At 48.9% G+C, this 16,936-nt stretch overlaps 1 protein-coding gene across 3 annotated transcripts in view; it reads left to right on the top strand.

Moving 5' to 3' along the window:
• Positions 1–14,599, top strand: part of Dhrs7b (dehydrogenase/reductase 7B) — a 32,695-nt gene extending 18,096 nt beyond the window's left edge. For all 3 annotated transcript variants that reach the window (XM_055594096.1, XM_055594097.1, XM_055594094.1), the window contains 5 exons: positions 4,166–4,275; positions 7,315–7,531; positions 7,965–8,057; positions 11,637–11,789; positions 13,564–14,599. In XM_055594096.1, the coding sequence (XP_055450071.1) occupies positions 4,166–4,275; positions 7,315–7,531; positions 7,965–8,057; positions 11,637–11,789; positions 13,564–13,769 (779 nt within the window). In that variant the 3' untranslated portion in view covers positions 13,770–14,599. The remainder of the gene's footprint in view (positions 1–4,165; positions 4,276–7,314; positions 7,532–7,964; positions 8,058–11,636; positions 11,790–13,563) is intronic.
• Positions 14,600–16,936: the final 2,337 nt, after the last annotated feature.

Below are 16,936 nucleotides of genomic sequence, written 5' to 3'. Positions count from 1 at the left end.
TGAAAGAGGGACCTTCAGGTGTGGAGAACTAGATGGAAAGGTGTTTGACCTTTTCCCGGGTTCGGTGATACACTGGCTTTGGTTTGGTTGGGGGCACGGGGCTGGCTTTCGGGCGTCCTCCTCTGCCCTGTTGTGGACTTAGAAGGATTAGAGGTCAGATCCACGAGGGCCCTGCTTTCGTCACCCAGGCCTCCACTCGGTGCGGTTGCCCCTCAGTGATACCTTTGAGGCTCAGGGAAAGTGTGTTGGCTGCAGGCCCAGCCCTTCCCTGGAGCTCTGTCACTGACTCCAGCAGCCCCTGGGAAGGTGAACAACAGAGCTGCCACCTAGAGCATCCCCCCCTCTTCTCTCAGTCTCTGACCCTGCACAGCATGGCGGCTCCCGGTGGCCCCAGTGCCATTCCGGGAAGGAAGGCTGAGCCCTGGGCTGCACCTCTCACCTCAGTACCAGTGCTGCCTGAGCAGTGTGTTCCCCACAGGTGTGGTGGGGAGGGACGGTGCTGTCAACACAGCTGAAGTTGAAGCCCGGTGACTAGATCCAGGACTAGCAGCAGCAGCGCCAGCAACCAAACTCAGGCTTGACTCGATCCTAAAGCCACAGCTGGGAATAATACAGCTGGGAATAACACAGGGATAGTCCAGATGCATGCAAAGGCAGGAGTGGAATGGGGTGGTGAACGGTGTGGGAAGGTGGAGGTTATAGATAGGAACACAGGGACTTACAGGCCTGCTGTGTGCCAGAGGAGCTGGGGAAGGTCTTGGGCTCACTTGTACACCTGATGGCTGCTAGTCGAGGTCCCTGAGGGTGACCCTTGTGTCTGTCGTTGGAGCATTGGACCTTTTAAAGCACAGCTGTGCCAGGCCCTATGCCATTGGTCAGGCCTCTGCCCTTATTCAGCTACTATAAATAGGATGGTTAGCAGCTGCTGCTTAGATCTCAGTGACGAGGGGCAATTTGAGTGTGTTGTTTATTTTTATTTAATTTTTGGGGGGACAGGACAAGGGTCTTACTGTGAAGTCCTAGATGGCTAAGAACCTGCTATATAAATAAGCCAGGTTGGCCTTAAACTTGTGATGGTTCTCTGGCCTCTGCCATCCTGGTGCTGAGATTACAGGCACGTGTCACCATGCCATGCCTAGCTTAAGAACACATTTTAAAGCCCTTGAAGAGTGACAGCTGGCTCGATTGGAATGGTTCACTATGGGTACTGGATGTGAGGGTGTACAGGGCACTGTCTTTATTATCTGCACTGTCTCTCCCAATGCCAGGACTGAAGGGAACAGAAAGTGTGACGGAGAAGACCGCATCTGAGCGTAGTACAGTGTGCTTTTCCGTAGTCGAGTCACTGTGCTTCCATTCCTTCCCGTTTAAGGCCTTAGGAGTTCATCCAGATACTGGTACAGAGCCCTAGCTGGCCACCTCAGAAGGAGACCCCTCCTGTGATGCTGCTGTTCCCGCAAATTTGCTGGGACACACGTCCATGGGTCCCCCCTCCGTGTCTGCTGCACCAAAACTCAGGGTAACAGAATGAGTTTTTAGGCAAACTGACCCTCCAAGCTTGTCTTCTGTTTTGTGTGTTTAAGCTACATGACCTTGTCCCTCTAGAACATTGACTAAAGGTCCAGAATGTTCTGAATGCCGACTTCCGCCAGTCTGAAGCATGGCTGTGCCCAGCTGTCTTGATTTTCAGCCCAGGCATGCCAGCAGTACTGGGGCCTTGTGTGCCGCAGTAGGAAACTTTCGGCCCCTCCCTCCCTGTAGCAGCTTTTCCAAGCAGTAACAGCGGAGTCCTTCCAGCCTGTTCCCAGCTGTCACTCCCTACACCAATTTAACCCCTCCCCTCCCTTTGGGATCTCTAGGAAAGCAAAGCTCACGTGGAATCTAGATCATTTTCTAGAAGCTGTCTACAACAGTATGACTCCTTGCTTTTGGTCAGGACAGGACAAAAATGGGGTGAGGAAACCAGCAGGGCCCAAGCTTCCGACCTATAGGATGCTCTAGTAAGCCAGGCGAGCTGGACTGTGCATAGGCCCCACCCGGCCTGGCTGGGGGGCTTTGCTGCTTGCTTTGCTGGAGATTGTGACAAGGCGAAGCCAGATCACCACACAGAGAGAGCGAGAGGGAGAGGTAGAAGCGGCTTCTGCTTTTCAGGCATCCGCCTCTCGTCGGGATGAGCCAGTGAATGGCATTGCTGGGCGTTGCTGGGCCTCCTTCAGAAGTGACAGCATCCCTGAATGTGCACTTGTCCGGTCTGCTTGGCACCTCCTTCCAGAAGTCTGGATGTGGGGCGCTGGCCTAATGTGCTGGAGAATGCTGTGCAGGAGGCTGAAGGAACAGCCACGGGGCACAGAGGTACTTCTCTGTCCCATGAGCTGCTCAGCTGGCAGAGCACCTCTCTCTTTTGTGAAGAGCACTGAATCTTTTCTGCCTGGCTTTTGTGTGAGGGAAGGGTTGTTCCTAACAGTGTACACTGTGTAGACCTTTGACCCTGCCCCTTCTCAGGTAAGCAAATGATAGCCCCGTTCCTTGCCAACCCTTCAGTGATGGCTTTCAGGGGTTGAATTGCCCCGAAAAGCAGGCTTGTCCCATCTATGAGCCATGGGGCCTAGGAAGCCACTAGACCACCAGGTTCTGAGACCTGTGGTGAGTCAAGGGCCCATGTATCTGCGACATCCGTTCATGAGCAGGACAGTGTCCTGGTTTATTCAGACTTATGCCAGGTCATTAGTTTGTAGAACACTATGAAGGGCAGTTTGAAGCGGTGCATGCCTGTATCCTAACTCTTGGATGGTAGAGGCAGGAGGACTAAGAGTTCAGGGCCATTCTCAGCTACATGGTGAGTCTGAAGGCCAGGCTAGGATACATGCGATCCTGTCTCCAAAAAACAAAACAAAACAAAACAGAAAAAGTATTAGCTGGGCGGTGGTGATACATGCTTTTAATCTCAGGGCTCGGGAGGCAGAGACAGGTGGATCTCTGAGTTTGAGGCATATTGAGTTCAAAGATAGCCAGAGCTGTACAGAGAAGCCCTGTTTTTGAAAACCAAAAAGAAAAAAAAAATAAAGTATTAAAAACAGGTATTAAAATACTTCATAATGCTTTACCTTTGCAGTAATTACCTACTTTAACTTATTCAGCCTCAGTCCCCTCTGGTTTAGGTATTATTTGCATCTTACAGAAAGAGAAACAACTTGTAACTTGGGTGACTTTCAGAACCCATAAGCAAAGGCAGTCTAGAGTTCTCCACAGATCCAGCTCAAGTCCCTCCTCTGGAGTGGTGCCAAGGCACTGAGAGCTAGCTACGACACGTTTGGGAGAGTAAACAAGGAGCAAGAGACAACTCCCCAGTTTTCCCCTACTGAATTTTGCTGCTTGAACCCCTTCTCCAGCCAGCAAGGCCTGAGGCCCAACATCCCCTTCCATGGCCTCCCAGTTCCTTGTGTACCATCTCCCTGCCTCCAGCATTTCCTAGGCACATACCCTTTGGGGTCAGGACTCCTGAAAGGCCCCGGCCTTTCTGCTTTGATTTTCCAAAGAGCTGTGCATTAGTGGCCTGCAGAGCAGTGTTGGTGGTGCCAGAGGTGACAGGACACAGGCTCCAGGGACCACAGCAAAAGGAGAACTAACTCTGCTTAGCCTTGCTGGGCTTCATCAGTCACAAGAGTTGATGCCCGCAGGGTTGCTCAGGGTTACATAACAACACCTTGGAAGCAGGGTGTGGTGGCACACGCCACTAATCCTAGCACTCAGGGAGGCAGAGCAGGCGGATCGCTGTGAGTTCCCGGCCAGCCTGGTCTATAAAGTGAGTCCAGACAGCCAAGGCTACACAGAGAAACCTTGTCTGGAAAAAACCCCAAACCAAACCAAACCAAACCAAACCAAAAACCAACATGGAAGCATCATACATCATGTATGAACATTATACTCACAAACTTGTCCACCTTCCCTGCTTTTCTCTGCCTCGTAATGTGTGTCACACCTTGGGGTGTGAACCCTACCCTGAGTGCCCACCCCCAGCTACTCCTACTCCCAGCTCCACCCTGGTCTGCACATACATGTCAAGTGTGAGAGAAGCAGGCATTAGGCAGGGTTGGGTGACTTTGAGCTGAATTGCCTGGAGGAAGAATGGCCTGGATTATTTCAACTATTAGTTCTTTTCTCGTAGAATGTGCCAGAGTTTTCCATGCTGCGGGGGCTAAGCTGGTTGTCTGTGGCCGAGATGTGAAGGCCCTTGAAGAACTCGCGCGTGAACTTGCTGGTTCTTGCTCCTCCCAGGTGAGCCTACAGCAAGGGTTCTGTGGGGCAGGAGTGAAGAACTGCCGAGGGCCACAGTAGCCTACTCCATGGCTGCTGAGCTACAGGGCTAATGACTAAGGAAGTCCCCTATGTACTCAACTAGTAGGGTGTTGGTTGAGGAAATCATGAAGGTTTTTAAAATTTTAATTGTCTTATAATATTTATAGTACTAATCATTTTTTAAAAAAAATTATGTATACAGTGTTCTGCCTGCATATACCCCTGCACACCAGAAGAGGGCACCAGATCTCATTGTAGATGGTTGTGAGTCACGTTGTGGTTGCTGGGAATTGAACTCAGGACCTCTGGAAGAGCATCCAGTGCTCTTAACCTCTGAGCCATCTCTCTAGCCCCTACTAATCATTCTTAACATACTAGGTTTTACTCTTTGAGAGTTTCATACATGCATAAAATGTATTCAGCCACAGTCACCATCCACTCTTCCAGCTCCTCCAAATGCTCCTGTCCGCACCTCTCCCAACTTCATGACTTTAAAAAAATAACCCAAGTCTAATTTGTGCTTATAAACTTTGCCAAATCCAATAGCATGAAGACCCCCTAGGGCTCTCTCCTATGAATTGTGATAGTTTTAAATCTTGCATTTATGTTTTCAAAGTTATTTATTTATGCCTTGTTTTTATTAGGTCTTTGTTGATGAGTGTGTATTCTGTGTGTGTGCTATTGCTCTTAGAGGCTAGAAGATGGCATCAAATCTGGAGCTAGAGTTACAGGTGGTTGTGCGTCACCTGGCAAGTTGCTGTGAACTGAACTTGGGTCCTCAACCACTAAGCTATAGCTTCAGCCCTGTTGAGTTAATTTTAATATATTGTATTAGGAAGAGGTCCAATTTCATTCTGTCATTTTTCTTATTTATTTATTTGTTTATTAGTTAAATGTTTTAGTTTTTTGAGACAGGGTTTCTCAGTATAGCCTTGGCTGTCCTGGAACTCACTCTGTAGACCGGGCTGACCTCGAACTCACAGATATCCACCTGCCTCTGCCTCCCAAGTGCTGGGATAAAGGTGTGTGCCACCACCACCTGGCTTAGTTGGGTCAGTTTTTAAAAATTCATTTTCTCAGTCATTATCTTTTAATTAGAGAATTTACTCTATTTACATTTAAAGGACTTTCTGACCAGGAGGGACCCTTTGCCATTTGCTATTCCATTGTCTATATGCTTCTAAGCTTTTAATTTTTTTTTAATTATTTATTTATTATATATGCAATATCTGCATGTCTGCTTTCATATCAGAACAGGGCGCCAGACCTCACTATAGATGGTTGTGAGCCGCCATGTGGTTGCTGGGAATCCAACGCAGGACCTCTGGAAGAGCAGACAGTGCTCTCAACCTCCGAGCCATCTCTCCAGCCCCTAAGCTTTCAATTTTAATCCCTCATTTCTTAATTAATCATCATCTTTTGTGAATAGTTGATTTTCTTTCTTTGATGGTAAAATATTTTGATTCCCTTGTCATTTCCTTATGTGCCTATTTTCTTTGTGATCATGGGGATTCCACTTAACATCCTAGTTATAATAACAGTAACTTACGTCGTTGCCTCTAACTTCAGTAGCACATAAAACCGCTCCTGTACGGCTCTCCATTTCCTGTCGTTTATGTCACCTATTGTATGTTTGTGCGGTTTGCCTGTGATGAACTAACGGCTCTCCAAGCCCCTCCTCATCTGCTTTTAAACTGTAGTGTCTCTACCACTCACTGTACTTTTAGCTCTAGAGTTTCTTTTTATAATTTCCCCTTTATGGAAGTATTCACTTAAAAAATTCCTCTATTATCTGTCTTTGCCAGTGTCTTCCTTCATTCTTTCAGCATTGCAGAGATAGTTGTTTTAATGTCTTTATTAAATCTAGCATCTTAGCATCCTGGGGATTCTTTTTAAAGACTTATTGATTTGTTTGTTTGGTTTGGTTTTTTGAGACAGGGTTTCTTTCTATGCCCTTGGCTGTCCTGGAACTTGCTTTGTAGACCAGGCTGGTCTCAAACTCACAGAGGTCAGCCTGCCTCTGCCTCTGAGTGCTGCGATTAAAGGTGCGCATCGCCGCTGCCCAGCCAGGGATTTATTTACAATTTCGAAGCTCCAAAGCAGTCTCCTGGCAGCTCTTTTCAATGGGAGCAATCGAAATAGAGCCACCTGTCTCCATGCCACACACACCTCTGCCATGAGCGGCAGGTCAGCAGTACTTAGAAGCTAAGGTCCTTCTTGCCTACCCTGGGTCCCATGATCTGTACCAGAAATATGGACTGCAGGAGTTTCCCACAGTTGCCTGCCGGGCTGTGGTGGCAGCAGCTACAGCAGCCCAGTAGCTGCAGTGCACCGCTGCGAGCTGTGGCTTGCCAGCAAAGTCCCCGAGGCAGTTACACTCACTAGAGCTTCCAGCCAGTTCACAGGGCCCGTTAGCACAGCCATCCGGCTGGAGATGCGGTCACAGAGCTTCCCATTCTGCCATCTTCTCTGCCTCCCCCCCGCTTTCCCCCTCACCGAGCTGGGAACCGCGCTGGGCCCGTTTTCCTGGCCCCTGATACCCTGCAGCATTCTTTGTGACGGTAGTCCAGACTGGGGCAGGAGCTGTGTCCGGCCTCCTTTCCGCGTGTCCCAGCGTCAAGCAAACAGCCTGGGACGGACAGTGCCCGTGCGCTGATGAGTGCTGAGTGATGTCACGATGTACAGTGTGGAGCAGCTAAGGCAGCTGTTGCTAATAATGCACATGGTAGTGGGGTATACCAGTTCACAACATACACGATCCTCATTTATGGGGCTCACAGTCTGGCTGGCAAAAGGAGCCTGTGGTCATATCTCGGGGCACAAAGCAGTCCCCGTCAATTTAGGAGAAATTTAGGACCAGATGTGAACACCACAGCCAGGAACTTCAGAGGCTGCTTCTTTGGAAGAGGGTTGCCACAACCTATAACATTTGTGTCAAGTGGGCCGGGCCCAAAACTCTCAGAAGAAAGAACAAGGCTGTCATTCCTAAGGTGCATTTTGTGTTTTGTGTTTAATCAGGGACAGACACACAAACCCTACACGGTGACCTTCGACCTCACAGACCCTGTTGCTATTGCCGCAGCAGCAGCTGAGATCCTCCAGCGCTTCGGCTACGTGGACGTCCTCATCAATAATGCTGGGGTCAGCTACCGCGGTGCCATCAGTGATACCCTGGTGGACGTGGACCGGAAGGTGATGGAGATAAACTATTTTGGCCCTGTTGCTCTAACGAAAGGTAGGCATCTTGGGGTAAGAGATGTGAGCACTAGTCACTAGCTTGGTTTCTTTTTGACGGGACATTGCCTGTTTCTGTCCACTTTGGCCCCTGCAGCAGGTGTGGTCATTAGAATTTGGGTGTTTTGCCTTTTCTGGGTATGTTTGCGTTGTATCTCTTTTGCGCATCAGTCACATCAGTGTTGGTCCCATTGAAGCAGCTTTGCATTTCTGACCCATGGTACTTGCAGCCCACTGAGGGCAATATTTTAATGTATTTTGAAGGTCAGAGGCCAAGCTCCCAGTAGGTGGGACCAGGGGACTGTGCTGTTTGTACATTCTGTTCTCTACCCCTCCCCTGCCATGGTTCTCTGCAGAAAACTCTAGTGTCTCCTCCATGGCACCAGGCACAGTGACTGGGAGAGGTGGTCTGACTTTCTACCCTGTCCCCTCAGCTCTCCTGCCGTCCATGGTCAAAAGGAAGCAAGGCCACATCGTCGCCATCAGCAGCATCCAGGGCAAGATCAGTATTCCTTTCCGATCGGCATGTAAGTGCTTTACCTTCCCTTCCTGGAGCATTTTTGTTTTACTTTATTTTTTATTACAAAAATGATGTGTTCACAGCCAGGCGGTGGCAGGAGCCTATAATCCCAGCACTCAGGGAGGGAGAGGCAGGCATATCGCTGTGAGTTCGAGGCCAGCCCAGTCTACAAAGCGAGTCCAGGATAGCCAAGGCTATACAAAGAAACCTTGTCTTGTCACTGGAGAGATGGTTCAGTGGTTAAGAGCACTGGCTGCTCTTCTAGAGGTCCTGAGTTCAGTTTCCAACAACCACATGGTGGCTCACAACCATCTATAGTGTGATATGATGCCCTCTACTGGCATGTGGGTGTACATGCAGAGAGGGCACTCACATACTTTAAATTAATAAGTAAAAATTAAAATTTTTTTTATTAATTACACTTTATTCACTTTGTATCCCCCCTGTAGCTCCCTCCCTCCTCCTCTCCCAATCCCTCCCTTCTTCCCCCTTCTCCACGCATGCCCCTCCCAACGTCCACTGATAGGGAAGGTCTTCTTTTCCTTCCTTCTGATCCTAATCTATTAAGTCTCATCAGGAGTGGCTATATTGTCTTCCTCTGTGGCCTGGTAAGGCTGCTCCCTGCTCTTCTTTAGTAAGATTCCCTCTATCTGACAGAGGGCTAATATCCAGGATATAAAGAACTAAAGAAGTTAAAAAGCAACAAATCAAGCAATCCAATTAAAAAATGGGGAACAGAGCTAAACAGAGAATTCTCGATAGAGGAGAGAAACACTTAAAGAAATGCTCAACATCATTAGTCATCAGGGAAATGCAAATCAAAACGACCCTGAGTTTCACCTTACACCCATCAGAATGGCTAAGATCAAAAACTCAAGTGACAATATATGCTGGAGAGGTTGTGGAGAAAGGGGAACCCTCCTCCACTGCTGGTTGGAATGTGAACTTGTACAACCACTCTGGAAATCAATCTGGTGCTTTCTCAGACAACTCGGAATAGCCCTTCCTCAAAAAAAAATTTTTTTTTTTTAATAAGATGTGTTCATTATCTAGCTTCATACACTGTAGAAATACCCTACAGATACATGAAGTAACTTCATCAGAATGTTCTTTCTGGTTTGTATTGTTTAGTTTTTTTGAGACACAGTCTCTCTACATAGCTCTGGCTAACCTGGAACTCACTGACTCAGAGACTCGCCTCCCACCTGCCTCTGCCTCCCAGGTGTTAGAGTTAAAGGTGTGTGGTGCCACACCAGCAATGATCCGAACATTCTAAGGAGTCACATGCCTTCATTCAAATCTTAATTTACTTCTGAGCCCTTAGGTGGTGTTGGGTAGGTCCCTACCTCTATATGCACTTCCTTACTTGCAAATGGAGAAAAGCAGATTTAAGTGAGTAAGGACTATGACAAAATTAACGTAGCCGTTTTCCTAGACACTGGGAACTCCTGTACCCCCACCTCGGGCTTTGGCCTTTAGCAGTGATCTATGACAGAATGTCTTGGGGTGTTTATATCTCTAGGTGTTCACAGAGAGGTTAAGATAAGCCCCAAGAAATAGAAACATCAGGTAACACCAAAACATCAAAACCACCCAAGCCGGCTTCTAATTCAGGCGCTCACTGTCATTTCATTTGTCTGCCTTCCTGCCTTTTACACATGCACACAAGCACACAGAATGTAGCTTCTGGTTGAGAGGGTTTTTAAAAAGATTTGAAAGGTAATATCACAAAAACTCCTATATATCCCTCTTACGTCATTCTCTGAAACACTGACTTGACAGCCTTTGCTCATCCACCTCCAAGGACCAGTGCAGTCTGGCTAGCCCAGTGGAGGTGGGACTGAACCGGCCCAGCACTTAGAGAGGGCAGTGCCAACACTCAGATCAATAAAGGACAGCTGGCCATTAACCAAAACATATTCTTTCCCCAGGCCTGGACCCTGGTTCTGCCTTTTGGCTCTCAGTTTGTGTCTTTGGACCTTCACTTCACTTCAGACCTTAAGCTTTCGTACCCCTCACAGTGACTCACAGCCATCGTTTGCACATGCCTCCCAGCGCTGGCTCAAAGATGCAATGAGACGTGCTGTGTAACCTAAAAGTAGTGCAGCCTCATGCTTCTATGGGTATTTTCTCTGTTGTCTCATATTTGTCTGCTCCAGATAGCCTTGGATAGTGACCTAAAGCTGCTCAGATGAATCTGCAAAGAAAGACAAAACCAAATTGCTGTAATCAGGAACGAGTAAGCAGCTAAGCAGCTACGCCACAGTGTTAATAATGGGTAAACTGGGGTAGAGGTTCATAGAGTGTGTAATGAATTATTATATTCCATATTTTACTTTGCCTTATGCCACTAGCTTGTTTTGGGGGTGAGGGAGGGGTTTTCGAGACAGGGTTTCTCTGTGTAGCCATAGCTGTCCTGGAACTCACTCTGTAGACCAGACTAGCCTCGAACTCAGAACTCACAGAGATCTGCCTGCCTCTGCCTCCCCAGTGCTGGTATTAAAGGCCTGCGCCACCACTGCCCGGCTGTCCTGCCAGCTTTTGTTGTCTGATTGCTCACTGGCTACAGCAGGCATCCCTGGTGGTCTGGATACTATGTGGCTAACTAGATTGAGTGGCCAGCTTCCTAGGGAAGTGGGGTTCACTGTGGTTATACTTGTGAGGAGTCCACAGCACGGCACAGCACACACACTGGGGAATAGCACTCTGTGTGCCCAGAGGAGGGGCCAGCTGTAACTGGCAGCTTTGTGGGCTTGGTCTAGACAGCAAAGCTGAAAGCCCCTGGCTTGGGAGCTCCGGAGTGACCCAGCCGTCATTAGAGGCTTCTGTTCTGAAGACCCAGAATGGCTGCTCTCCTCAGTCCTTGGGCTGCCTCCCAGAGTCACAGTCTCTCCACAGTCATCCAGACTAGCACCTCTACTCACGCTGCCCTGAGGGCTCCTGCATTGTCACTCCTTGCCTTGCCCTCCCAGTATATTTGGAGCCCCTTTTAACCAGAACTAGAGGAAACGGATTTTGTGTGCAGTTGCTGGTCTGTTTCCTAAGAGCCTTATGCCAGGGTCTCCAAGTCCCTCTGAGAGCCTGACACCTGCCTGGAGAGCCGCTGCTGGGGCACAGAGGGGCCTCTGATTCTCTGGACAGCACCAGCATGGGCTCAGGTTCCTCCATGTGGAGGCAGTCAGAAGTGCTTGAACCAGGCTTGCGTCTGCACGGACCTGCGGGAGGGAGCCCCCCTGGGGCCCTGCTCAGCAGCAACAAAGACAGAACAGCCTGTGCAGGCTCCCGTGGGATCCAGGTCTGTCACTGGGGGTCCCTTCCCCCCATAGGACTAGACAGACCCACTTGGCAGGGCTGAATATATTTATAGATGTCTGTGTGCACAGATACCCATACACACACCAAATATAGCATTTTTCTTTTTTTCCTGAGGAAGCTGAAGACGTGGAGACACTTTATTCCTGTTACCTAGCGTCTCCTAAGACAAAGACACAGCGCACTAGTCGGGACGTGAGCATTTGCTGTAGTGTTGTAATCTTAAATGGTAAATCCACATCAGCACACTTTCTGCCTCTGTCCACACCCACAGACGCGGCCTCCAAGCATGCAACCCAGGCATTCTTTGACTGTCTGCGTGCAGAGATGGAGCAGGATAACATCGAGGTGACCGTGATAAGCCCTGGCTACATCCACACCAACCTCTCTGTAAATGCTGTCACTGCTGATGGCTCCAGATACGGAGGTAGGTCTGGCTCCTCTCCTTCATCACTAAAAGCGCCAGACTGACCGAAGTGAGCACTCCACTGGCCTCAGTGGCTCCAGGGTCAGAGTGTCGGTTGCAGATGTGGACTGCTGTGCTCCTTGTCTGCCTTTGTTTCCCCACTGCGATCCCTTTGGCCTATCACCACTTCAGTTTTCAGAGCAATCCCCTCCCCCATAGATTGAGAATGGGACAGAAAATTCCTCAGCTGAAATGTTCCCAAACTTCGCACTAACTCATCTGCAGATCCCAAGGCCCAAGGAATATCGTCCTGATTAGAACTAAGTAAATCCAACTCAGGGCTGACGGGTGTACAGGGGTGAGATCAGAGGAATAAGGGGGCATGACTGGCTCCTGCACAGGGTGCTGGAGAAGTGGCTGGTTTGGGGATGGGGTGTTCAGGGGTTGGCTGCGGCAGTGGCAGTCCCCAGCCTACCCAGCCAGGAGCAGTGCAGAGCTGACTGCAGGTTCTGCGCAGGGGCTGAGCAGCCTGACCCCTGCACATACACACAGGAACAACGAGCAGCTGCCTTCCATCTTGGGTCAGCTGGTCCAAGAGTGCTGGAACTATGAGGCCAGTCTTACCTTCCTGAGTGTGGAGCAAGCCTGCTGTCTATCCGTCCGACAGACTAAGCCTAAGCCCAGCGCCCAGGTTGTGTTTTCTGTGGGTCTGTGCTGCTGCCGCCAAGCAGGCACTGCAGGACTTGGACCCATCCGACCGGGCCTGAATCATGACCAGCACCAGTCTGGGTGACCGTTTTGCCATCGCAAGCCTCTCACAGAGAGCCACAGGGGTGGGAGCCGGACAGCTGCAACCCTGTTTATCTCAGAAAATTCAGCCCAAACAGCTCTCCAACTCCCCACTCTCCTGTGGTGAACTGTGAGGACAGACACCAGTGGGGGAGCCGTGGTCTGGGTGGTGTGTGCTTTTGGCCTCTCCTGTGTCTGCTGACTGGCTGTGCTCTGTTAGCAACGTGGATGAGTCACCAGCAAAGAAGGAGCATCAGATGCTGTCACCCTACACCCTCCCAAATGTCCCACCTGTTCCTCATCCAGCTCTTCGTGCCGCTGGGAACTAGGACAGCTGCTTACTCCCGACTCAGTGCGTAGGGGTGCACATGGGGTCAAGTGGTCATTATCATCTCCACTGACAGCCTTGTGAACTCACCAGGACAGGGGAGATGATATGCCATCCCCTAGTCACGGTTGTTGCCCAGAGGCAGAATATCCAAGGTCAAGACGACGTTCAGGCCGGTGAAATGGCTCAGTGGGTAAACACCTGCCACCAAGCCTGGCAACCTTGTGGGCTTTTTCTAAATTTATTTATGTATTTTATGTATAGAAGTGCTCCGTCTTCATGCATGCAGATCCCACTACAGATGGTTCTAAGCACCATGTGGGTGCTAGGAATCGAACTCAGGCCCTCTGGGAGAGCAGCCAGTGCTCTTAACTGCTGAGCCATCTCTCCAGCCTCCACGATTTTCTTTAGATGTAGGGTCCACTCTGAGACCTACCTATGTGGCTTTGGCATCTGTTACAGACCACCAAATAGGCAGACTCATTTTGGTTCCACACACTAACTGGTATAGCTAGTTTCTCGTCCTGTCTGTATCCCTTTTGTCTCCATTTATCTGCTCCAACCCATAAAAACAGCTCCTCATTTTCTGTGTAATTGACTACTTCTGGTAGAACTCTGGTGGAAGCTGGCCCCATGACTTCATTTATCCTTACGTTCTTTTTCTTTTGTTTACTGTAGCTCTAGACAAGAACACAGCCCAGGGCCGAAGCCCTGAAGAGGTGGCCCAGGCTGTCCTTGCTGCTGTGAAGAAGAAGAAAAAAGATGTGATCTTGGCTGACCTCATGCCATCCATGGCTGTTTATCTCAGAACTCTGGCTCCTGGCCTTTTCTTCAGAATCATGGCCTCGAGGGCCAGAAAAGAGCGAAAATGCAAGAGCTCCTGACACTGGTAGAGCTGCTAGCTTGGGCCAGCCTGATCACACTGAGAGTCACACCTGGGATGGCTCAGCGAGGGGATCCACAGTTGAAAGCTGGTGGAGGGCTGTCTTGTGCTCACGGGTGGGCAGGAGCACTTGTTTCCCCCAGGAGTGGGTTAGGCCCTTGAGTGAATTATAGACTTGGGCTGGGACTCTAAAAGATGCAAAATAAATGACTCAATAGAATCCTGGATGTGCCAGATTTCAGAAGCGGTTCTGGAGGTTTGGGAAACAACCCCAAATGTGTTTTTTTCTTGTTTTTGTTTTTCCCTCAAGACAGAGTTTCTCTGTTTAGCCCCTACCGTCCTGGTACTCACTCGAACTCAGAGATCCACCTGCCTTTGCCTCAAGAGGGCTGGTTATTAAAGGTGTGCACTGCTGAATCTGCTTATTTGGGCTTGTTGGAGATCACGGACCTAGGTCTTATGAAGAGGCTTGAGGGAGAAGGCTGGGATAGGCTCTCCCCAGTCTGTAGTTCCCTTTGCTGTACAAAAAGTTTTTCAACTTCATGAGGACCCATTTATTACTTGTTGGCCGTTATCACCTGAACTGCGGGGTCCTATTCAGAAACTTCTTGCCACTGCCTACATCTGGAAATATTCTCCCTGCTTTTTCTCAACAGGTTTGAGTTTCACGTCGTACATGGAGGTCTTGGATCTATTTAGAATTGAATTTTGTGCAGGGTGAGAATGATCTAGTTTCATTCTTGACAATGGTTTCCCAGGCTTCAAAGCACTACTTGTGTATTTATCATCTTTGTAAAATAGCTCTAATGGTGAGTTTTTATCTGTCTTTTATGTTGCCTCATTAATCTGTCTGCTTAATGTATTTTTGTTATGAATGTAATATAACTTGAAGTCATTTATGGTGATGACCTCCTGCATTTATTCTTTTTGCTCAAGATTACTTTGGTTGTCTGAAGTCTTTTTATGATTCTGAGGGTTTTTGGTTGTTGTTTTTTAGTTTTTATTATTTTCCATGGCTTTTTAATTTTGACGTAATTGCATTGAATCTGTAGATAACTGATATGGTAGCCAGTTTTCTTTCTTCCTTCCTTCCTTCCCAGACTTTATCTCAGTCTGGCCTCATTCATTCTGTAACCAAGGATGGCCTTTAACTTCTAAACTTCCTGGCCCTGCTTCTCAAGCGCTGGGTTTCCATGCATGCGCCACCATGCCAGTTTATGGCATGGTAACGATCAGACCAGGCCCTCATGAATACTAGGCAGCCACAAACTGAGCTACGTTCCTCAACCCAAGATAGCTATTTCACAGTAGTAATTCTTCCAGCCCAGTCTTCCCATCTTTCAGTGTCTTCGGTTTCTTTCTTGAACGTTTTGAAACTTTTCTTTGTAGAGGTCTTAATCCTGGCACTTTACTGAGAATGCTTGTCACATTTTTTTTTTCTGGTGAAATCTTTAGAGTCATGTAGAAACAAAATTTGCAAATAAGGATGCTTTCCCCTTTGCTATTTGTTTTATTTGCTTATTGCTGAGCTTTTTATTATTATCTTATGTGTATGAGTTTTGTCTGCATGTTTATCTATTATGCACCAAGTGCAATACTTGCTGCCCGTGGAGGCTGGAAGAGGCCATGACATTTTCTAGGACTGGAGTTACAGATGGTTTTAAGCTGCCAATGTGGGTGCTGGGAATTAAGTTTGGACCCTCTGGAAGAGCATCCAGGACTCTTTAACCACTGAGCCACCTCTCCAGTGCCTTGTGCTTCTCTTCACCCTGATAGGTGATTTAAAATGGCTGCAGACAGCCGAGGGTTGGTGTTGGAGGCTTTCAAGTTCCATGGGAGAAGGAAGGTGAGTGGGTGATCAGATCTGGTAGCTTATTTACCCTGGCTCACACTTTGTCCTGGATGGCTAAGAACTGGGTGAAAGGTGGATACAGATCAACATGGCCTCTCATCTTCCACAGATACCATCCCACCCTCCTGCCAGGGAAGAGAAAAGACTCCTTAGTGTTCACAGTAGATCCTAGTGCCAAGGAGCAATTGGCGCCAGGAGCAACTGTACTGGGGCTGCAGCCTAGGCCCTGGTGGCAAAAAGCTACAAAGTGCCCAGCATATTCCCAGTGAACAGCAGCAAGCACATTGCCCTAATTCCTTCCTCTCCATGAAGTAAGCCATAGCAACAGCAGAGGACAGAACATCAAAGTGGTTGAGGCGGCTGGTTTGGTGGACATTGTAGGCAGCTTAGAGGTAGTGAGCGTACCAAGGACTCACGGAGCCTGTATACTTATGGGCACTCTACCCTTGTCCTCTTCTTCCCATGCCAGATGATGACCTAAGCCCAGGTCTGAGGACAAGAGAGCCACCAGCAAGGCTCTAGAATGCACAGCTACTCCCAGCTAACCTGAGCCCCCTCTTCGTACCTGCAGTTACCCAGAGAGCTGTGTGCTTGAAAGGCCCAGCCCTAGCCTGCCTTCAACTCATGCTTTACGTTATTCCGACAATTTCAGCCCATTACCTGACTGAATGTGAGAGCAGCTGGCATCTGATGTTGCAGTGTTGTGGCAGTCCCGACTTTCTGTTCTCTGTATCCCCGACCCCCTTTCCTCCTTAAGTTCCTTTAGTATCTAGGTGATAAAGATTCAGTCTCCAGCTTGCTCTTTAAACCTTGTGGTACCTGGCCACTGATGCTTCTCAACCCAGCAGCAGTCCATCCTTCAGGGCAAGAGACAGAGTTCATAGCCAATGGGCTCAAAGCTCTGCCTTGCAACAAAGCTACTGAGCCAGATGTGTAACTGGGGTGAGACCCCGGTGGAAGGAGTGCCCCAGGATGTGCCTGTTCACTGCCCCTTTATAGAGCGCTTTGCTCCTGAAAGTAGTGGTAGGTGGGCAGTTGAGACTAGACTGCTTTGTCAAGATTCCTTCCATGACCCCTGCCCTAAAGAGTCACACAGAACTCGTCAGGTGGGTTTCCAAACTCATCAGTTTTCTTTCTTCTCAACAGAAAAAACCGTGGAAGCATTGTGGCAGTCACCAGAATGTGAGGTTCACATGCTGCCCCTCGCGGCCAGCTCAGGCACATCCACCCCTGCCCTTCTGACCAGAGGCCAGATTACCAAGATGGCACTGTAGAATCTGGGTTGGTACACTTAACAAGAGTCACTTTGTTCAGTG

This window comes from Psammomys obesus, unplaced genomic scaffold (assembly GCF_907164565.1).
Source record: "Psammomys obesus unplaced genomic scaffold, mPsaObe1.curated_primary_1811, whole genome shotgun sequence".
Lineage (NCBI taxonomy): Eukaryota > Metazoa > Chordata > Mammalia > Rodentia > Muridae > Psammomys > Psammomys obesus.
This window is presented reverse-complemented; position numbering and strand designations above follow the sequence as displayed.